At 40.7% G+C, this 23,636-nt stretch overlaps 1 protein-coding gene across 1 annotated transcript in view; it reads left to right on the top strand.

Annotated features, from left to right (window-relative positions):
* ubl3a (ubiquitin-like 3a) overlaps positions 1-23,636 on the top strand; it is a 37,659-nt gene that overhangs the window by 6,773 nt on the left and 7,250 nt on the right. Inside the window, exon 2 of the mRNA XM_062433372.1 lies at positions 22,919-23,027. Coding sequence (XP_062289356.1) covers positions 22,919-23,027 — 109 coding nt within the window. The remainder of the gene's footprint in view (positions 1-22,918; positions 23,028-23,636) is intronic.

The raw sequence follows: 23,636 nt of genomic DNA on the forward strand, positions 1-23,636 counted from the left end.
GTAAATGTTAGTTGTAGGTCAAGTAGTGATACAGCAGATTTTTTCAAATGGATTTTACATAACCTATTAAAACAAAAGTCATATTTGTTATGAGCTTATAATTGATCTACATAACCATGAAAACATCATGACTTTGTGGTTTCTGCACCTGGTGGTTATTCGTGTTGTGCAAGCACACATCTGATACTAATACCATATGAAGAAATAAACACTGATACCACACGTACACACTCAAACACACTCAGTGGAAAGTATTCAAACGCCTCGTCATTTATGCAGTGGTGTGTACGCATTCATTTGTGTTGGACCTTCATCAACGTGTTAAAACCCTTCATGTCCGTTATGATCAATAGGTTTGTATTTATCATATTTTACATTTAAATAGTAATAATAAGTGCAGCTGTTTGTTAGTTAGAACAAGTTGTTCACTATGTGTGGGGACTTCTTTGGCTCTTTCACTTGTTACAGTATTCAGAATAGCAGATTTTGTTGTTATTGATCAGTGTGCGGCTGAACGTTAGTTACGTCTGCTACACTGTGTGTCTAATCATAATTTTAGCGCTTTGAAAGTAGTTTATAGTTCATTCCCACATTGTTAAGAGTCCCCTTGGGGTATACAGAAACACAGACTCAAACACATGCACACCCACAAACGCATACAAAAGAGTCAAAGGTTGAGGTCAGAGGTCAGCGGTGTGGTGGTCGCGGATGAAAGAACAATGGGAGGGGAATCCTTGCTACTGAAAACAGCACTCCCTGTCCCTCTTCCCACTCCCGCTTAGCTCAGCACTTCTTACAGCTAGTAGCTGGCGACAGCGAGAGGTCCGCAGGCGTTCCTCAGCCTCGGGCATGAGCTGCTAACAGGGCTTTGATTGACACGTTCAGGGGGAGAGAAGGAGTGAAAGAACACTATTCAGTCGTGACGCTGCCAGTTGGATGAAGCATGTCAGTGAGTATGCGTGTGTTACCGATGCCATGTGTTGCAAATGCGAGTCACAGATCAGGATTAAATTATGCTGCCAGGGTGCTGGAGTTGATGTATTGACTGTGACACTGTCACATGCAGGCTTTCGAGCACCGTGGAAAGTTCTGAATCATATTAATGTGAAGAATTTCTGGAAATGTGTTACTGTAAGTTGAAACACTGACTGACTGTGCAAAGCAGCCACTATGATATCTGTTTTACACAAGATGAATGTTTGAAAACGTGGTCAATACATGGACTTCATGGTGGTTTTATTGATACGTTTTTTTTAGCACATATTTAGATTCAAATAAATTTGAAGACAGGTATAAAAGTTTACAGTGTTGATCAGTTTCCAGTCTGTGTGCTAGTATTTATTTTTCATTAGTTTGTGTAAGAAAGATCATGTTGTTTTGTGTTAGTATTGACTGTTGCTGGTATTAGCAAAGCTACTGTCAATGTGTGTATCCAGCGGTCCTCCGTGCTGGTTCAGCGTTAATTCAATTGCATTGACGCATGTCTCCAGCACCGACAGGAAGTCCCATCGAGAACCTCTAAACCATTGATTGCTTATGTAACTGTTTGTTCGTGTATGTTTGTCTGTGCGTTCATGTGTTCACCAATGTGACATGTAGTGGTCCATGTGCATCCCATGTGCTGTCCTCTATGAATAATGACACCCCACTGTTCCCTAAATGGGGTAGAACTGCACAGATGTAGTTGTAGATACCTGTCAGCACTCCTACTTTCCCTTTACTGTTCTCTCATGTCTACGCCAGCTGACGCAGGATTCATTATCCATAGCTGCATGTCTCCTCTATGGTCATACAATAGAATAATAAATGGTTATTGCTTTTGTGATGTCTAAAAATAGTCAGGTAGTAATACTGTAAATATAACCTTTTCTGTGGCTTGACAGCTATGAATTTTTGATATTCTGAACCCTGAGCTACCAAGCTGACACAGTGAATCAAAAGAAAGCGAAGTGGCTGATGAAAGAGTGGCATTGGTAGCAGTTGAAGGGGACAAAAACATTTTACCACTGTCCTGCTAAACCTAATGTCCCAAAGTAACATCATCTTTATGATAATGTAGGATAAAGAACATTCTCACTTAATAACCACCAAGATTAAATCTTCAAGATGAAGCCACTTATTAGATTTCCTCTGCCAGCAGTCTTGAAAATAAGAGACCTTATCTCTTTTGATGCCGGTTTGCATTTCTGATCAGCCCAGCTAAGAGACTGAATAGTCCTGTGAGTGACCCTGAAGGTTTCTGAGAAGAAAAAGTCAGTATGTGCGTGTTGGGATAAGGGCTTATTCTGCTGGAAAATCCCTCCATCGGTGTTGGCAGGTATGGCTTTGCACAGGCTGCGGAATGCATTGAATTACTTCAGGGGTTTTTTTTTGGGGGGGGGGGGGCTTCCAGGGTCTAGGTCCCAGCTTGAGAGGAAACTTCTAGTTGACACTGTTGATACTGGTCCTGATGTGTCTTGACAGTGAATATGCATTTCCTGTGTGCTGCATGTCCTTTAATATTAGTGTAGTAGGAGCAGTGATTGTGACGTAGAGGATGTGTAGACCTGACTTATCGTCCTAATTACTGATCCCGGAGCATTGAGCGCTCACAGTATTTTCTCCACAGTACACGCAGGGCACCGAGCACCTCAGGACAGAAGTAAAGTGAGGACGCTCTTCAGCTTTTGTGCCAAGTGTGAACAACACGCAGCATGTCATAAATGAGTAGGTGTGAGTGTGAGTAATGTGTGAGCAAGAACAACTCAGATGGCGCTAACACAACAGCGTAACCCAACTAGACTCTGCATGCCTGTAGCCGCTTTTGAAGTATGCGTGTGTGTGTTTGTGTGTTTTTTATCCACGCATTTATGCATGCAGCCATTTGCATAAAGAAACCAGCTAAAGCACGACCTGTTCTTCCTGTTGAGTGTGACATGTTTGCTGTTGGCTTTGCCAGTAGAGAAACGCCCACTCCATTTCACATTTGCTCCAGAAAACAGCACAAATGAGAGCTGCATCTAAAGGCTGCTTCTAAAGGCCATTGTTCGCATGTAATGATGTTGTGCCATTACTCTCGGCACTGAGCCATTTGGTCTGTCATATTCCTCTTGTTACTTCTAAAGCAGGACCAAATACCAGAGACATGACCTCGGTGTCATCCTGACTCTTTCAGTTGAACCACTGGGCAAAACAACAACTTTAAGGGTAACAAAAGATATCAAAGAAATGAAAGTCAGAGGGAGCTGTGAGTTGGCTGCACTGGAGAAACTGAAAGAAGGAAGTGAAATTTGAGAGTGATACACACAGAGAGGAAGACTAGCAGCCAGACTTTATCAGCTCATTTTACTGCACTTTACTTAGAAAGTTCCTGTTTACTAAAAGGAACCCTAGTGAATAACTTGCCAATACTTGAAGTCCTGTCATTTTATGCTAGTTTCCTGGAAACTTTCTTAGTAATATGCAGGTGTTTTAAGGCTGATTTTAGGACATTTTTCATTAAGGGTGGTGCAGTTTGGTACACATTATATTGAAAAACAAAAACATATAAAAGTGTTAAGTTGGTTTAGTTGGTAAGTACCCAGTCATTATATTGGGGTTCACCAATAGATCTGAACAATTCTTTAACAGACTGAAAAGACAAAACTACCTATTAACATGTTCTTAATAACTCTATAATGAGCATATTTCCCACATATGAACAAATTACATAGTAACTAAGGAAATGATTGAAAAAACCTAATATGTTAACAAAAGTCCACACTGAAAACTGATCTGTTAAAGCACTCAAGTCAAGAATTTAATTTATTAAGAATTAAATTAACATATTAAACCAAGTGTGAACTTACCAACTAAACCAGCCTAACACGTTATTCAGTTTCTGCATAACATTTGTGCCAAATTGCACCACCCTTCCTATTAAATGTCCTAACAATTAACTGTTAAATACCTGCTGTTTACTTAAACTATTTCTAGGAAAGTATAAAATGAATTGTCGTGTAAAATAAAGCATTACTAATAAAGTTTGCAGTTTCAATTCATTTCTCAGTTCCTTTGAAACAACATATTAGTCTCATCATATATTCTACTCACTGCCATTGCAGTAATGTGAACTAATGTGAATCATTAATGCAAAAAGGAAGATGCTCTGTTAGTAGCTTGTGTGTTCAGGTTTTAATGTTAATTAAATAATGTGCTCAACCAGGCATTAATTGAAGACAGAGAGGAAACCAGGGATCTTGATATGGCTTCCTGATTGGCATTCAGGTGATGTGACAGGAGAGGGACTTCCCATAAAACTGTGGAGCAATAATTTTCCTACATACAATTCAAATAGATGTAAAACAAAAGCACTTAAGTGATAAAAAAAAACACACACAGCACTTCCCTGTGAGGTTAAGCAGAAAGAGAGAGTGTGTGTGTGTGTGCCCGAGGAATAGGGGTGGAGGATGGAGGGGGTGTTGGTGTTTGTCTAGCTCAATAAAAGGAGCCTTTCAGCTGCACTGGAAACAATTTCCAGCTGAGGGGACATTTATATTAAATCTTTGCCTTGCCAGCATGGACTGTACATCTGTGTGTGTGTGTGTGCGAGAGCATGTGCGTCAGCACAGCTAGCTAAAAGAATCAACTGTCTCTTCCTGATACATTTTGGGACAGGCTGCCATTTCCAAATCAGTGCTTAAATCTGTCCTAATATTCGAACGTCCTGTGCCAGCGCAGTCAGACAGACAATATGTACTGAGGGAATTAGAGGGTCAGTGTTGAGACTTTTTGTGTCTCAGACATGGCAGACACGAGCCACACAAAGGTCAAGCCTCACTGGCTGGATGTTCTAACAGGATCATCAGGCCTTGGACTTGGACTTGGATTTGTACTCTGTTGCGGTCGCCAATAGGTGAAATACTCTCTGATGCTTTCAAAATGTAAACGATCTCACTAAGTTTTGGACTTGAACACAACACCGTGTTGACCAGAAGCAACACGTCACGTTTTGACTGAGATAATGGTACCGTAATCAATACTGTATCTAATGATTAACTGATTTTTTTATTTTTTTTTATTTTAGAAAATGGGGATGTTTTTGACTGAAAGGTCAAAAATTAAAGATACAAAATTTGTTGTTATTTAAAGCAAATCTTACACATATTTGTGCTTGATTAATAACTAAAACACTTAATTTGTTGTAAAAATTGTGGATTCATTTTTTGTTGATCGACTAATCAATTAAGCAACTACTCATTTCAGCTCCTGTAGCAGAGCAACAGTTGCTAGGTACCTATCTCAGAGGCTTGTGTGTCATATTTACCTTCCGCTAGCTAAGCCAGAGCCTTAATCCTATGCTGATTACCTGTGCCAGACTCAGTACTGAGGCTTTCAGTATTTGTGAACAGTCTGTACAGTAGAGATCAATAATCCTGCTCATGTGTAATATTGCACTACTTGAACTCTGTGTTCATCTCAACCACTCAAGATCCTTAACTTCAGTGTGAATACATTATGTAATACCAAATTTACAAAGCCAAACGTCTGTTATTGTAGATCAGATGGTGATTCTGATCTTGAACAGGATGTAACTTTATATGTATTTAGTATTTGAATTTGTGAACTGTAATGACGACAGTGAAAGAGAATTGGTTGAGAGGTTTATAGGGAGATGGATGGATGGATGTAAAGAAGCCAGTCCACCTGTTTTGCATCTTCTCTGATTCCGTGCACACACACACACACACACACACACACACACACACACACACACACACACACACACACACACACACACACACACGCACACACACTTATACATACACACTGATATATTTCAGTGGAAAATGTCAGTGAAGAATAAAGAGGCTGAGGTCACAGAAGAGTTAAAGATAGAGCTTAACAAGGAGACAGCCAGGGTCAGGAGAGAGGTGTGTGTGTGTGTGTGTGTGTGTGTGTGTGTGTGTGTGTGTGTGTGTGTGTGTGTGTGTGTGTGTGTGTGTGTGTGTGTGTGTGTGTGTGTGTGTGTGTGTGTGTGTGTGTGTGTGTGTGTGTGTGTGTGTGTGTGTGTGTGTGTGTGTGTGTGTTAGAGAAAGAGAAAGAGGGAGCATGGAGAGAGGGTATATTTGGCCTTCATGCTGTCTTGCACAAATTTGTCATTGCATGTTGGATGCTATGGAGCACTCTGAATATCTCTAATGATCCCGTCAGGGGTTGTGTGTGTGTTTCATGAGTGTGAGTTTGTGTATGTATGTGTGTGTGTGCGTGTGTGCGTGCGTGCGTGCGCTTATCTGAATGAGCTAGCAGTAATGAAGCATTGGACCTTGGACTAGACCGATTGAGGGCTTTTCATCTGTTTTCTTATAATGAGGAAGCATAAGTTTATCTTGAGGGAAGCAGCAGAAGCTTGACTTACACAGAGGGCATCAGCAGATATCGACCGACATGTAGTTTAGTTTAATTGCACATTTTTGTGAAGTGGCTCCTCCGCGCCAGATATCATTTGCCTAAATATACGATGGGAGCAAAAACAGCAGAGTTCACAGACTCTAAACTACTAAATCAGTAGTCTAAGCTAGTGGGTTTGAAAGCCTGGGATGTTTGTGGGTGAGTAAGGCTGGCAGGTTTTTAAGCTACGTTTAGCTGACTTCCATTTAGCTCAGTCAGCTGATCGTGGTACGGTTCAGAGTGCAGTGTGGTTTAACTTTCACAGGAACCATTAAGGCCCAGAAATGGCAGGTAGAGTAATCCTTAATGTACGAGTCACAGTGTTAAATCAACAGTTTATATCAGTGAAGACAGATTGTGCCTCATTCTCAAAATGCTCTTAACCTTCAAGCTACGTCTGCGTCCACCTTGTTGTGAACCTTTAATCTCAGGTGGATAAAGTAAGAAGCAAATTCTTATATAACATTGGTTTAAACATCTTAATGATGGTCACGTAACAGCACCCTTTTGCTGATTACGTCATCTGCATCCGTATGCTTCCTTTTTTCTTCCCTGGCATGGAACAATGTTTATGAAAGATCTTGATTGGGTCCCCAGCCGCCAGCCCTCCCTCTCCCCCACCCGTTCCTCGTCGCTGCCCTGTTCCTTCCTGTTGTTGTTTGTGTAACCAGTTACCTCCACTGTCTCCCCACTGAGGCTGCCTTTTTCCTGTTGTGCACAACACAAACATAACCAGTGGCTCAGATCTCTAACCAGACAACAATGGGGGGAAAAAAAACCCTGTACAGTCGATGCATATATCACACACTGTCAAGTTCTTATGTTTGTGTCTGTTTTGATCATTTATTTAATCATTTTTACTTTGACGTTGCCATTATTAATTGATTTTAAATATGAATATAGAAAAAAGCATCTAATTTCTATGTAGACCGCTAGAACTGGGGCATCCTGTGGGCTTGGTGGTCTGAAGTGCGTTCTCTGTTGATTGCTTATTAATGCAGATACTTATGAGTACTCAAATTGATACTACTCTCTATAATTTGGTAAATATATTTATATTATTATTATCTTATTTTAGGGCTTCTACATTAGATTACAATATTATACAGTACTGTTTGGTATTATGTACATCTACCTCTAATCTCTAATGTACCTTGACTTTGTGCTGGCTCTTAAATTTGCAAACTTGTGCACTTCAGTGTCTGTCTCTACAAGGCTTACTGCTCAGTCATGTTTTCATTGTGTGTACTTTATGTGACTTTTTACATCTGTAAATGTAGAAGCTTGCTATAATAACAGGTTTGTTTTTATTGCACTTGTTGAAAGATGCAATAAATTGCTTTTGTTGCATGTAAACCTGCATCTACTCCTGTCACTGCACGCTGCTTAATTCCTGAATAGGCCTAGAAAATGCTGTGTGTGTGTGTGTGTGTGTGTGTGTGTGTGTGTGTGTGTGTGTGTGTGTGTGTGTGTGTGTGTGTGTGTGTGTGTGTGTGTGTGTGTGTGTGTGTGTGTGTGTGTGTGTGTGTGTGTGTGTGTGTGTGTGTGTGTGTGTGTGTGGTAGTAATTCCCCTGGTGGTTTCTGTCCAGTGCCATCTGGTAAATTCCAGCACAGGGGGCATTTTAGCTTGCCAGCAGTCTCTGTCTGTATGTGTCTCTCAAACTCACACACACACACACACACACACACACAGTCATGTTTCCGTCACTTCAGAGGACATTACATTGACTTACATTTATTTCCTGGAGACTTATCCTAACCTTAACCATAACCACAGCTTGCCTGACCCTAATCCTTGCCCTAACCTTAACTTAACCTATTATGCCATATTAACCGGGCTTGCTTTTTGTCCCCATAAGGGAGGTGATTCCCCATTACATGACTGTAAAAAGATTAATGTCCCCACAACATGAGGAATACCTGGTCCACACACACACTCACACACATTCACATGTAGACACACAGTTTCTTTTCTATACACACATGGCATCACGTGAGTTATGACTTCAGGGCAGTTCTCTTTTCTGAAGGAGAACAGAAAATGCAGCGTTGTGGATGTAACTGCTGTCTCCCAGCCTTCCCTCCTCTCTTCTCTGACGTTTATTGTCTCATTCTCTTCCCTCACGTGTTACAGTAGTCAGAATGGCAATGATTAATCGATTGAGTTATTTTTTTAAGCAAAAACGCCAACAATTCTCTGGTTCCTGCTTCTCCACAATGTGAGGATTTGCTGCTTTTAATTATTATATAATCACATACAGAATATCTTTAGGGCTCGGACTGTTGGTCGTTTAAAACAAGACATTGGATTAGCACATAGGACATAAAGAAAAGGTGATGGATGTTTTACAATATTTTCTGAGCTAAATTTTCAACTGACAATAGCCACATGACAGATGATAAATGATATAAATTAGCTTTGTTCCTGTTATTTGCGGCAGACATTGATCTGTCAGCAATAAATAGACAAAGAGAAAGGGTAACAAATCTTTTATTTATTCATGTCTTTTAAAAAAAAAAAAAGAATGTCAGAAAATAGTCAAGTGTCCACTACATTTTTCCAGACATCAAGTCCAAAACCAGCATATAATTACAAAACAGATTAAAGCAACAACTGCTCACATTTGAGATGATATGCCATGAAAGTTTGTACAGACATTCATGTTCCCCAGACTATGATTCAAACTGACTATTCCTTGAGCGCCACCATGAAATTAACTCTGTTTCGAATGAAGAAGAAAGTAAGAAGAAGTTGATTTTATTATCCTAAACAGTAATTATGGAATCACATCTGAAGAACTGTCAAAAGCTTATGTCTAGAAAGGACAATCTAAAAGGTTACAAATCAAGCTAATCCTGCCTGCAGGGCGTTGACTACACACCGCTGGAGAGACCACCTAGGAAAGAAGATGGGGGTGGGTGGAGACAGAGGGGAGGAAGGGGGGGAGACGGGAAGGCAGAGGTCACCACAGAGTATGTTACTCTCTTGGGAGGGAGAGAGGTGGCAGTGGTGCCTTACTTGACTCCAGGGCTTTCCCATAGCAGGGGGTCAGGAAAACATGGGGGAGGAAGTCACATTGGTTAGACACCTTGAGAGAGGAGGAGGAGGAAGAGGAGGAGGAGTGAGCAGACAGGGCTGCTGCTGAGCAAATGGTAGAAGGAGGTAAAGGACAGGAGGTCCTTTCATCTAAGCCAACATCAGGGATCATCAGCCCCCTGTGTGTGGTCCTCTCACACCAGCAGTCTGCCGACATGTGGCGTGGTGGCCTTTGGGTTTGTGTGTCTGCTGGTGGCTGGTAGAGATGGAATGCAGAGGAAGAGACATGACTATCCATAATGTCCATGTTTGGACATTAGACAAAACATAATCCAGAGCTGTAATTTGCTAATTTAAACTAACTAAGTTTCATGCAGATTCAAAACTTCTACACAACATTATGTTTCTCTTTCAGTCACACCCACAAAACACAAACTACGTTTTCGTCCACCGTGTGAACTTTTAATGAAACACAAAAGGAGAAGTTAATATGGTGAACTGCGAAGCTGAGTACACTATATACTACAGTAGTATACTATACTATAAAGACAACTGTGGATTTACTTCTGTAATTGTTTTGTCAAATCAAGACCTTCCCGTTTTTGCTGCCATCCAAAATTTTTCCCAGCAATCAACAACAGAAATAAAATGTTTGTGATGATGTAAGTCCATTGTGCTAATACTAGAGCTGCTGTTGATGATTAATTTGTGTTTAATCGATCAATCAATTAACAACTATTTTGATAATCGATTTTTTTTTGGATTTATTAATTATATATTAAGATATTTTCCTTTCTTTCATCCTCTATGATAGTAAATAGTAAAGTGCACTGTTAGTCGGGACAATACAAGACATTTTAGGTGGTAATCAACATTTTTCACAATTTTTCAGGTATATTATAAACTAAACGACAAATCAAATAACCAAGAAAATAATCAATAGGTTTAATTGATAGTGGAAATGATCGTTAGTTGCAGCCCAGCTAATACTGTAGATAAGAGTGGGTCGAATTATAAACAGAGGACATGATGTAATGATGCTTTCTGGCTGTTAAACTAGGAGTGCCAAAGTCAAACTCTGGCTTTAATGTCAGAGGAAAGTGAGTTATGAAGACTTAGCATCCATATACACCACTCTATAGCTGCATCTAAACTGTAGCACATGGGTTTAAATCTCCATGTTGGCAAACGTCTGCCTTCAAATCATATCTGCTCCAGAGATGATTTCTGTAGCTAAAGTTGTGACTTTCACCGTCTGTATCACATAGTTTTTTCTTTGCTTACAGATACAGCTTTGTTTCACTTGTTATTTCACTCTCCATCTCATCTCCTGCCTTTTGTGTCACTGGGAAAAGGGGGACTCAGTCTAGACACTGACAGAGGGATGAGAGGAGAATCGATTGAAGCATACAAGAGCAATTTCACGTCCTGGCCCACAGCCTTAAATGCACCCCCCCCTCTCCTTTCACCCCCCACTCTCCTCCCTCCACCACACCGGTGGGCATTTTGAACGTGCTCACAAATGTTTGTGTTCGTGTATAGTGCAAGTGTGGTTACTGCACAGCTGAAAGAACTGAGTGGATTTCTTCACCTTCATGCTTCCTCTTCTTTTCGCCTCTCTGACCTTCATTGTTCCCTGTTTATATCCCTGTTTGAGTCTCTCTCTGTTCCCTCTCACGCTTTCTCATTTCCTCCCTGGATCCCTCGGGCTCACCTCCAGGACTGTCAGCGTTTCCCCTCTCCTCCTTTAGTGTCAGACCTCGACATCATTATCATGACGTCTGTACAGTATCAGCACTTTGGCGGTGTTGTTTGCAAATCTCTCATCATTTTTCTCTCCTCTAACTGTCTATACTCCTATACCTTCCATTTACTCTCAATTTCTTTTTTCTTTTCTCTCGTAGTCTCATTTCTTCATCTGTGTACTCCTCCTTTCATTTCTCTCTCTGAAAATATGTATTTGAGTTTTATTCTCCCTGTGGAGATGAGGACAACGGAGCCTCGCCTAGCTGACGTCTGATGTGGGGATGGGGCGGTCTTCAATCCTAAACTCTTACATATGCTTATAGACATTGGGAAGTGTCACTAGTAAAATCAGTGGAAATATTCAAGTGAAACTGTCATCTCTTGGCATTTCTTCTCACTTTCCCACATGCTTCATCTTTCTCTTATTTTCTCTGGTCATTTATAAAGTATCCTCCTTTTGTGTTGACTCTGTAAATATGTGGAGAAGCTTATGTGTTCACCCAATGGACAAAGCACCGGGAGGAGTCAAGGTGCTGGCAGACAGTGGTCTTAATCTGTCTGACAGCCTGTCTCACACAGGTTTCCAAGAACAGGTCCACTGGAGCGGCGAGAGAGTGTGAGTGATGATTCTTGGGGCGATGTGGTGTCATTAATCAGAGAAGCTAATAAATCACGGGAAATTAATTTTATTTTGGGCAGAGCGCTGCAGCTCTTTAGTAATAATAACTGGCAGCATTTGTGTGTGTTTCACGGTGAATGGCAGCCTCACATCTTTGTCTAGTTTTTAGTCTTTACAGGTGTACTGCACCATCAAATTGTGCAGTAGTAAATGTGATGTGCTTATAAACCTCACAGCTAATCAATGAAGCTGTCTTTGAAGAAGTCCATGGTCTTTATCACAAGTCTTCTGGGTCTATTAGCCTCCCACCACTTAATCCAGACCTCAAATCAATAATTGGGGGAAATTAAAGGTCCACCTAAAAACAGGATTCAGACTGTGATATATTTAAATGATTATGGAGAGTAAAGTCTAGTCAGGTCGATCCACTGACACCGACCCACTGTTAGTTTGAGGTACGAAATCTACATATGTCTGCATATGTTAACCTGCAGTGCGGGACATTAGTCTCCCTCTTCTGGCACCGAGAGTCATTACAAAAACACTGTCGGCACTCATTACTGTTGTATATCTAAATTGTTTTTAGCTTCACGCAGCCCCTGTATAATGACTCATTTCATCAGGATTTGATCCATTCCAATAACATTTGGAAAGTCTAGAAGAGCCGCACGATTGCATTATTTTATCCCCATTCAAATTAGTAAAGAGCTAACAGGAAGTTAGCCGCTGTAGGCCAGCGGAAGTCTTCATTCATCCCACCAGTGCAGGAATGTCAAGCACAACGCCAGATTTAAAAACTTTGCATGCTGTGAAATACAGAGAGATTTATCTGGCGGTGTCTTAATCACATTGTGTGAACTTGTTTGGCGAGGGCTTGAATGTAACAGATATTCACTTATAAGTAAAACTCACACTATAGCTTTAAAGGAAAAGTTTGACATTTTGGGTGAAACATTCTTATTTCAATCCATCCATAATTAAAATAATTAATTTTATGATGTCTCATATGTAGCTTAAAGGAAAACGTTTTAGGAAATACACACTAATAGTGCTATCAATTTTCTCATCTAACACTACTCTAGAAAGCAAATAAAAATAAAACTACTCGTAATGCTGTTGTTACAGCTGTGAATCAGAAAATGTAATCATATCCAAAAATCACAGTGGCTGCGACAGTTTGTTCCCTTATTCACTGTCATCTCCAGATACCATCAACATTACAGTATAGTCTGTAGTCTGCATGCTTTTCCTGTGTGATTGCTTGTTTTGTTCCTTTTTGCAGAAAACGGAACAAAACCTCAGCCTCAGTAGTGGCACGGTGGTAAACACAGTCTTGTTTAAATATTTAGCTGAAATTGAACCTTAACTACTCTCCACAAGGCTCGATAACACTGCAGCATGTTGTCGGGTCCATCAGCTCCTGCACACCCTTCACGCTTTGTAATGTCACACAATAATGTTGGATGGAGATCCCTTTGATCTCTCTGCTTCCACACACAGTGTCCCATCAGTGTGTGGGTTGCCAGCGGGTAATGTAAAGGACTTCAGTTTTTGGCATTGGCTCTCATTTGGCATGTTAATTCATTTGACCCTGGGGTGTTGAACAGCCATTTGGAAGTGTGAAGAAGAGAGACAGCAAGTGAAGGAGGAGGCAGCCATGTAAAGTAAACCTGCGTCAACTTTTTGTGACAGCTCTGATCACAGAGAGGAGGCGATAAGAAGAACGTTTGATCAATGGCACCTACCTACCTGGCGTCTGTCAGAAGACAGGAATGCAGCCCTGTGTGTGTGTGTGTGTGTGTGTGTGTGTGTGTGTGTGTGTGTGTGTGTGTGTGTGTGTGTGTGTGTGTGTGTGTGTGTGTGTGTGTGTGTGTGTGTGTGTGTGTGTGTGTGTGTGTGTGTGTGTGTGTGTGTGTGTGTGTGTGTGTGAAGTGAGTTTTCGGAGAGGAGATGACAGCATGAAAGGGAGCTCTACCTGTTTCTGGAGAGGGGAGAGGTAGCTGATGGATTAACGGGTTATCTGCATGTAAACGGGAAGAAGGAAGTGATGACGAGAGAGGACAGAGAGCAGAGAGCTGTCGGGTACAGCGCTGACTGGAACGCAGGAAACAGCTGATCACGCTCGTGACAGGAGGGAGAGGGAGCAGAAAGAGGGGGAAGAGTGGAGTCAGGACGTCATGATATCAAAGGATGGGTCTTTCTGAATGACAGTACAAAAAGACAAGGGCTTAGAGAGAGAGAGAGAGAGAGATGGCTTTGATGGAGCATTTGAGTAATGAAACATATGAGTGACAGCGGTGAGAGCTGCAGAAGGGATGAGGGTGTTTTATATCTCACTGTCCTCAGAGTTATAACTGCAGCAGCATAATGAGCACAACCCTGTCGAAGAAAAAGGGTCAAAGTCTGAAAAAGACATAAAAATAACAAAAGCTTCAGTGTCAAATAATGAGTTTCATCTGTAATCATAGCATTACTTATATATATTTTATAGCTGTGTGTTTGATGCTGCTGTGAAGGAAAAAAAACACAACACTAACTGTAAAGCGGCCATTAGCCACAGGGAAATTAACAAGAAGCCCCAGAAAGTGCATCTGATAAAAGTCTGTGGTATTGGCTCTTACAAGCTCTCTTACAGTAGACCCTCTCTTTAAAGATTAATGGTCTTTAATAGAGTCCAACAGGAAAAAGGCCAGTGTTTCATGCCTACTGAACAGCCTTCTAGCTTCATGCAGAAACAGGGACACACAAGAAACTATTGGAAATCAACTATTCTTACAGTTAGAAATATACTATTAAAAGCTCAATCTGATGTTTCTGCTTTACAGACATTAAGCTTTAATTTTAAGCATTTGTACATGTACATGAAATCGATTCATAAGAATTGTTATTGCCATAACAACTTAAATATTGTTCCTTCAGTGCAAAATATCCACCAGAGTACCTGGAATCACACTGAAGAACATCATGTGTTATTGTAATGTTATTATGGCTTTTGTGTTGATATTTTTGCAGTCTGGATTTGTTGAATCCAACTAGGGGATGAAAAATGCGCTCCCCTGGTTCGGCAGCCTCTGAGGACAAAATGATCAATCCTGGTTATATTATAGTGGAGTTTAATGATTGCTGTCAGTGTGCTGCGTAGAGATGAGGCCATATTTTCATAGTGATAATTCAGGCATGCCTGCTTCAGTTGAATGATAATAACACTGGCTACAATCATTTGCATTCATTTGCACTATAATGCACCTCAGATATTTTAAGTGCTGTTCATGCTGAGTGAACCTGTGCTGACTCAAGTAGTGTGAGCCCTGTTCATTTTGAGTCTAATTTAAGCAATAATCGACTAAGACTACAATGACTGATGATCTGAGAGCGAATGTGCAAACTTATGCTGGTGAACTTTACTCTGGAACATTGTGTACAAGTACAAAAGTACAATAAGTGATGTAAAGTCATCACGCTGCTTTAAAAAAAAAAAGGATATATTTTTTTGAGTTTTGATCACTTACTCAACAGTTTTTGGCAGTGGAAACCCGTAACATCAGTTAAATTTAAAAAATCTGTCATGTTTTGGAGAAAGATATGCGCAAGGAGCAACCCTCTTTGGCTGAGACGGTTGTTAGATCATTCCTGTGTTGTTAGACTGATGTAGCAAGCATTGGACAGGATAGGACTTTAGCTGATTTAAAAGATAGCAGGAAAGCAGTTTCTGCATACTAAACTCAGCTCATGTATCACATTTAACCTCCAGCTTTGAGTCTACAAGGACATCAGAAGATGGATATTTCTATCTGACAAAGAATACAACTGTCTTCTTGTGCCTGCTGGTGCAAAGTTGCTGCAGCTGAGGTTCAATCTGAACTGCAGTAAGCATGAGCAGAACATTTGCTCTATCCTAAATATGTGTATGATAATAAATATACTCGTAACTGCATGAACATTTAAATCCCTTCAGCATTACCCGTCAGAGTGGACCTCCACATAGTGCACGTGCATAAAATCAGAAAAACAGGACAAAACATTACAGATGACTAACTAGCTCCCTGGTTACCACAAGTGTTGGCATGGCAACCAGCAGAGCATGACTGTAGGCATAATCAGTGGTGTTGGACTAAATCTTGACCAGTCAGATTATTTGTCTGAAGCTTTCCATTCGCTTGTGTAACAGCAAAAAAAGGCAATTTGTCAATTCAATCAGGAGTTAATTAGACACCTGTTGATAAGATTCTCACCCTGCCGCTTTTTGTCAGTTTTGTAAATTGTATCTGCATTACATAAGGAATATGTCATCTGGCCTCTTTATTTAATGGAAACAACAGATAGCTGATGTTTTGCATGTCATATCTGTTGTTTATTACAAGCTGCTGATAAAGTGGGTCAAAAATAAACTATGGCACACAAGCTATTACAGATAAACACCCTATAAAGATGGTTAAATGAATAATAAACATACTGTAGCTAGGTCAATGTCTGTTTTATTCCTCAGCTGACTAAAGCAAGAGATTTTTTTTGCTGTGCACAAATGATTATGTCTTGACATCAAAGATATATTTGGATATTTGGATAGTCTACAAACTCATCCTAACTCGGCTTTGACTCCTAAGTGGAATTCTTGTGCCTTTATTATGTTATGCCTTTGATGAATGTTGCGGTGCCTGTTTAATATGATGTTCATGATCCAGTACCTGTACCAGCAACAAAAACTGCAGCCTCCTCCTCAGGATCATTTCCAAAAAAAATGTTGAACCCAACTTTTGCTGCAAGGCTATGTGCCGTCAGACAACAAAGCCATGCTTTGGCCAATCACAGACATGCAGCATTTCCCGTACATAGGCTCTATTTGGGCACTCTGCCCAGGTAGATTAAGACCTGCCAAGGTTGATCAAATCTGAATTCCAATTTTTTTTTTTGTCAAGACATAATTGTCATTTCATAATGCACACAGACCACTGGACCTTCAGCCCCAGAAATGCTGCCAGGTATAAATATCACAACACTGATAACTGTAGCCCCAGTTTGTGCTTCTCACAGAGCTGCTGACAGAGATGGAAGGCTGATAAGAGACAACAAAGAGGTGACGTTGTGCTCAAAACCCAGAGATTTATTCATTTTCCGTAGAAGTAAACACAACGTACCTGATGATAACTAACTATATTTAGAGCTTAACAAGATATTCAGGGCTGACGGGTGACGACAGTTGGCTAAACATTAACATGATAAAGAGCAGGGCTGCAGCTACGTACTGATACTCCTCCACAGACACACAAACACACAGCAGAGAGACTGATAGGGCCGCTAGCTCAGCAACAACACAGGTACCACACAGAAACTTTTACAAAGGGCCATGAATGTGCTTCTAGTGACAGTCCTGGTTACTTTGCTTGCATTTCTTTTTCGTTGTCACCTGTCGACCATCACCAGTCTGTTCAGCACCTCCTTAAGTAACACATAATAGTGACACAACAGTGTTTCAGTTACAGAAGCCAGATTATTGTCACTTTGACCTGAACACATTGGAGGATACCTACTAAGCGTGTCATTAATTACAATCAGTATGCCAAAGTTTGTAACGCCACAATTTTTCAATTTAGCAGGGTGTTTACCAAGACTGTAGATGTAACTGAGCCATGAAAAATCAGAAAAATAGCCTGGAGGGACCTGCAGGAAACTGTGTGAAAAATACCTGGCTGTCATATTGGTGCTCTTTATTTTGTGTTGCGATGCTGAAGTGAGAACTTTGTAAATGTGTCCTTTAATTTGCGTCTCTCTCTCTCTCTCTCTCTCTCTCTCTCTCCCTCTGCGTCTTTCTCACTCACCGTTATGGCTGCAGTCTGTCCTTCTCTGTGTGAGTCTAATAAAACAGAAAAGCAGATTTCAGGCCAAACATGTAATTTTCAGCAGTGAATCTTTCCTCCTGCGTATTGTGATGTGAAGGCACATTGATGCCTGGAGTTTGCAGTAGATGACCTAAGAAGTTAATTGCATGCCGTAAATTGAATAAGTAATGTCATTCACACCAAATCCTCGTTTGCGTACTCTCTGCACTGTAGAGTAATGCACTGAACTAAACACAGTTAGACACAAACACATAGAGACACTGAGATTACAAATCGTTGCCTTAGGCTTTGTTTCTCGTATCACACTGTCATCAGTCAGCCGCTGTTACGTAACCTCTCTGTCTGTGTAGATGCACACACAAAAAGGAGGGAACTCACACAAAGAAGAAAAACACTCAATATAGTATATGTTTTCAAAATGACACTAATCAAGACAGTTGATTTTCCTGTGAGTTTGCTAATAATACAACATCTGCCTCCAGCTTTGTATACAAGTATTCATTCTGTTTTTAATTAAGGAAAACAATTATTCCTTGACAGAAATGGTGTGCTAATCGAGGCTAATACTTGCAGTAACTCTTTATGTGATTCACTAAGAGCTTGCAAAGCAGTTTTTATTGACTCAGTTTTGACTAATTAAAAAAAAAAAGATTTTTCTTCTTTTTCTTTAGGCACAGTTTGTTTAGAAGTTGTCCAACAAGCGACAACACGGCCCATCATCTCTCTCACTTTGTAGCTGTTTATGCTAATTTAAATGACACAACAGGCAGACAGCCGTGCCAGAAAGAAAAAGTAATAATCAATAAAATTGCCGACTTATAATTCATGTAAGATTTGTGTAGCTGCATTCTTGAGTTTACTCCATGAGGATTTTCTGTAGATTTACTGTGCAAGTCAAAGCAGGCCGGCCGCCGGTTCCAGCTGGCTTGTTTTAAGCAGAACTCAGTCTAGCTAATCACCCACCTCCTCTCTTAAATTCATTCATACAGTTAGGAATCCACATTGACAGCAGCGGCTAACCTTACTGAGTAGACTACATATAAAGCTGCTCTAATATATTCCCACAGGAAGGCTTCCCACTCTATAATCTGTTGACTGCTGCAGAGGGTCTAGAGAGCAGCAATACTCTTTAATGCACTTATACACACACACACACACACACACACACACACACACACACACACACACACACACACACACACACACACACACACACACACACTATTGCCTTGAGAAAGAGTTGAGAGTGGTACTCTGGGAGGAATAATTATAGATGGCATTGAATTTCCTGCTCTCCACCGTGCGCAAACAGTGTTTAGCCAAGAGGCTTTGCTTACTTCACGTGTTTACACCGTGGCATTACTTGGCAGCAGGGTTACATTACTGTAGTTTAAAAATGTGTGTTTGAATGTCTGGTCTTTAGTGATGAGCAGGGAGCTGTGTCATGCACAAGGAGCCAGTTTCTTTATGTGTATATTTTTTTCATAAGTAGGAAGGAATACCAGCTCACAAATACTTCAGTGCTCAGTATGTTGTTTTCTGACACAAGCTCAGAGTGAAACTGCTTGTAGGCCAGGACACGCAGTTTTGTATGCATGAGTTAGCGGGCTGCACGCCTGCGGATATGTGTATGTACTGTATATGTATTTATGCATGAATGCATGAAGCACTGTTCTCTTATACCTGGAGCTGTTGTATTTGTTACAGACAGTAGATTGTAATTGAAGATACTTTCCCTGAACTGGCTGTGAAACCTCATTACCAGCCCCCCTCTGTGGAAGAGAGTCCAGGGAGAAGGCAGCACAACCCCCGGAGTGAAGGGGGGACAGAGAGGAAAATTAGCAAGAGAGCTCAGTTTAAATTAGAATCAGAAAAGAGGAAGAGAAGAAAACTAGAAAAGGAACTGAAAAAGCCCAAATTAAAGGAAAAAAACAACACAAAATGTCTTAGTAAGAGGTTGCTTCTTGATATAGTTTCTTAAATTCTCTGAAACTCTCCTGCAGGGATAAACATCTTTGGAGTGTGCTGCTTAGCATGTCCATCCAAAATCTCCAATACGTTTTTGCTTTTGTTTACAGATTTGGTGACTCTCATAACTTTTAGGCTCATCAAACCTTCTCACCTTGCATGTAAATATCTGCATTAACTATGTTTCTCTCTATTGAGGTTTTTCCTTCTGTTCATCATCTGTTCGTTGGAAGAAAATTGAGGGAGAGAGAAGCAGTATGAAGAAAGTGATGGAGAAAGTGAAGGAGGATGGAAAGGGGGGGAGGGAGAAGATTGAATGTCATGCAGGGTGCTGATAAGACGAGAAAGGCTGAGTTTACCTTGTTTAATTGAAGCTAGCTCAGTGCCTCTTGTTATTCTGGCCTTGTACATTCCTTCACTGTATACGGTGCGGCAGATTGACGGAGTGAGTTTTTGTCTGTGTGTGTGTGGGGGGTGTAGGGGGGGGGTGAAACAGACAGAACGAGGGAGGGGATGCAGAGATTGCTGCAAAGAGAGGAAGAGACAATATGAGGTGACACAGTGTGGAAAATGGGCAGGAGGGGGAGGCGGGGTGTGCTATCTTGTAGGTGTTATCAGGTTAAGCCACCCACCACTGGCTGTCGCCATGGTGACACCATGCTTACGACCAGGTGTTCAAGCAGGAAGGAGCAAGACCTTCCTACTGTAAAAGGGTTTTTCTCTCCATGTTTCATCTTCATTATTTCTGTGTCTGTCAGTGTCGCTCTTGTTATTTTTTTAACATAGGTTTGTATGTACAGGATGTTTAAAAACAATCACAGAAAATGTAACCAGCTAAATGTCCCAGCCAGTCCGTTCCGTTGCTTACATTCTGTAAATTCCTGCTTTATGATCTCTATCTGTATTGTTGAAATGCTCCCATGTGAAACACAGCGGGAGGCAGCAGTTGATTGTTGGTGTTGTTTATCATTTGGTTCACTTTTTAACAGAGCAGCATCAGAAGTGCACACACATACTGTACATATCTGTATTTGTGTTTCTCACTGTGTGCCTGGCTGCATGTGTTTGATACAGTTTTAATGGCTGTGTTATGAATACACTTAAAAAATGAAAACAGAAGCTCAGAACTATCAAGTTCATCTGATCTCTCAGGAGCAGCTTTACCCCTGTATATTTACTCCATGTTTGCGGGGTCAATGATGAGGTCAAATATGACTTCATATGATTATCACTTTATATGTATGTGTGTGTTGTTTTGCATATAGTATGTGTGTATACGCCTCTGTGTGTGTCTTCGATGCTTAAACCTATAAGCTGATTTGATAACGTGCTTACAGAGATCTCTGTTTCAATCCGTTGGTGTTAGCTCTGTTACATCACTGCAGCTGGCGTGTGCGTGTGCGTGTATGTGTGTCACTCAGTAGAGTATGTCTGGGGGGGGGGGGGGGGGGGGGTGTGTATACGGTGTACAGGGCTGACAGACGCTCGGCACATGGGAACACACTGGGGACAATGACACACACGTGCTTGTGTCATGCGGGCCAGACATACAGTAAGCAAAGGCAAACACACTCCGCAGACCTTTGCCCATGCTCTTGAAGGCACACTGTACCGGTGTTTAACACACATCCCGTCTGTCTGATCTGCAGCGTAATTCCAGGAAATGTAATCGGCATGCAATAAAAAAATATCACACACACTGTGCTCATTTCACATTTTCTGACTGTATGTAAGTGATTTAAGGTAAGAGATAAAGAGATGTGTCCCCTAGAAACACACATCTGTGCCTCTCCTCTTTAGTGGTATTATTCCCAGCAAAGTCACAGTAACCAATTGTAAACACTAAATTTGTCTGTCTGTCTTCATTATTTGTCAGCATGTTAAAAAATGTCAACAGTGGCTTTTTAGACTGGTAACCAGTAAGTAAAGACAGGGACACACCCACACTGATTATAGTTATGTGACTGGAATACATTTTACTCAGATGGTATTGAGAATTATACAGCGTGTGGTGTTAAATGATTGTAATTGTTTTCCCTTTGATCAAGTCGCCGCATCGTCGCTTTCAGTCAACAATTTAAAACAAATTGGATTTTTACAACTGGAATAAGGACTTAAGGACAATGTAAAGGAGAAATAATAATAGAAAAGCTGACAAACAGTGCTGCATGCTGTGAGTGAGAATTATTTTATAATCCAGTTCATGGAGGTTTCAGGTCAGAGCCACAAGTTTACTCTCCTCAGCTCTCAGTGAAGACCTCTCCACCCACCAGTTCAAAATGTGTGTCGTTCCTCAGTCTTCTGTGCAGTTGTGCAAACCTTCTGTGTTTCCTGTCGTTCTATTTGCTCATTTCTGACTGTCAAGACAAAAATAAATCTGTGTATGTAGCTGACTGGAAATGTTCACTCTGTGTGGGGTGACTCATGTCTGTAGGTTTCAGTAAGCTTAATAATCTTAAAGTCTGATGTTCCATATTAAAAATAAATACAAATCTCCTGGACCCCATAATTACATGCTGATGTGTCCAGAGGTGTTGTCCTATAGCTGACCCTGAACTCTAAACCCCCTGTAGAGCAGCCAGAGAAAAGAGGACTAGACTACTGGAGAGAAAGGTCTCACACTGTTAGTGATTTATTGTTACGGTCACAGCTGACTACTGGAAGAAGGTATTTAGGGCAGGTGTCAGCCTGTAGTATACCAAATAAATTTGCACAGTGAGAGCCAAGTTTGGTTGTATTGAATTTACATCATGCCACTTATAGTCTCATTTATAAATAATGCATCTAAATTTACTTAATCCCTTAAAGCCAAAGGGTTTTAATACTCACATCTAGGAAATTAAGCCAAAAAAACTGCTGCACAAAGTATAAATAGCAGTGTCAATTCAGTATATGACTATAAATGAAGAAAACTAAGTGGACATAATATGCTTCTAATTTATAGTTAAATCTTACCATCTTATTTCAATCATGAAGAATGGCTTATAATAAAGTGCCATGTTCAAACAAATACATGTTTTATCTATAGATAATGTAACAAGGCACACATAAAAAAGGGAACAAATACAAAGAAACAGAGAGTTGGGGTGATATGAATAAAGTGAAGAGGAAGTTGCAGAGACAGATGTGTCGATCCAGTGGAAGGACTTTCCTCTGGGTTCTTGTATCCTTCCCGTTTCCTATTAAATTACCTAACTTGAACCTCAGATTTGACCGTTCCAGTGACGTTTTGTTGGATGTGTCCATTGCTGTTTCTCACAAACAGTCCTAACATACCTGTGATGTTTTTATCTATGTTACAGATAAACCTGCGGCTTATCTTAGTCAGCGGGAAGACGAAAGAATTCCTCTTCTCTCCCAACGACTCAGCAGCAGACATTGCCAAACATGTCTATGACAACTGGCCGATGGGTGAGTGGCGCCACTCAGACACCTCAGTGATCATTACTGGCATCCAATTACATGCTGTGGCACAATCTAGACTGTGCGACCTTCTAATACAAGTCAAACTTTTATTCATTTTCATCTCACAGACGAGACGAGATCTGGGTACTAGTGAATTCATACGGTGGCACACATCTACACATTCATTGTCTCACTAGCTGATTCAACAGATTAATGACTTTAAAGCTCCACTAATCAAAGGACTGTCTCACAGGTTTTCAAGACGGTCTTTAAACAATAATCAATTGTCCGAAGAAACGCTGACACTTGCTGTAATCATTCCTCTTGTTCACTCTGGCCATTCAGAGATCCCTTCATAATACGCTAATCCATCGCTAAGCTAATATGAAGCTTAAGCCGTTCAAATTCATCCGTTAATGTAGGTATCTTTCAATGTTTCAGTCTTTTTAGAGCCAAATTCTCAGTTTTAGTGGCTATCCTTCTACCATAGCTCAACAGGGAAACGAAAGCAGGGAATTTTATCCTAAAAAGATAATAATGCTTAGTTTACATTACTTACACTGTAAACAAATTTGAAAGGAATTTTCAGATAGTCAATATGAAAAAGAGGAATGA

This window comes from Scomber scombrus, chromosome 14 (genome assembly GCF_963691925.1).
Source record: "Scomber scombrus chromosome 14, fScoSco1.1, whole genome shotgun sequence".
NCBI lineage: Eukaryota > Metazoa > Chordata > Actinopteri > Scombriformes > Scombridae > Scomber > Scomber scombrus.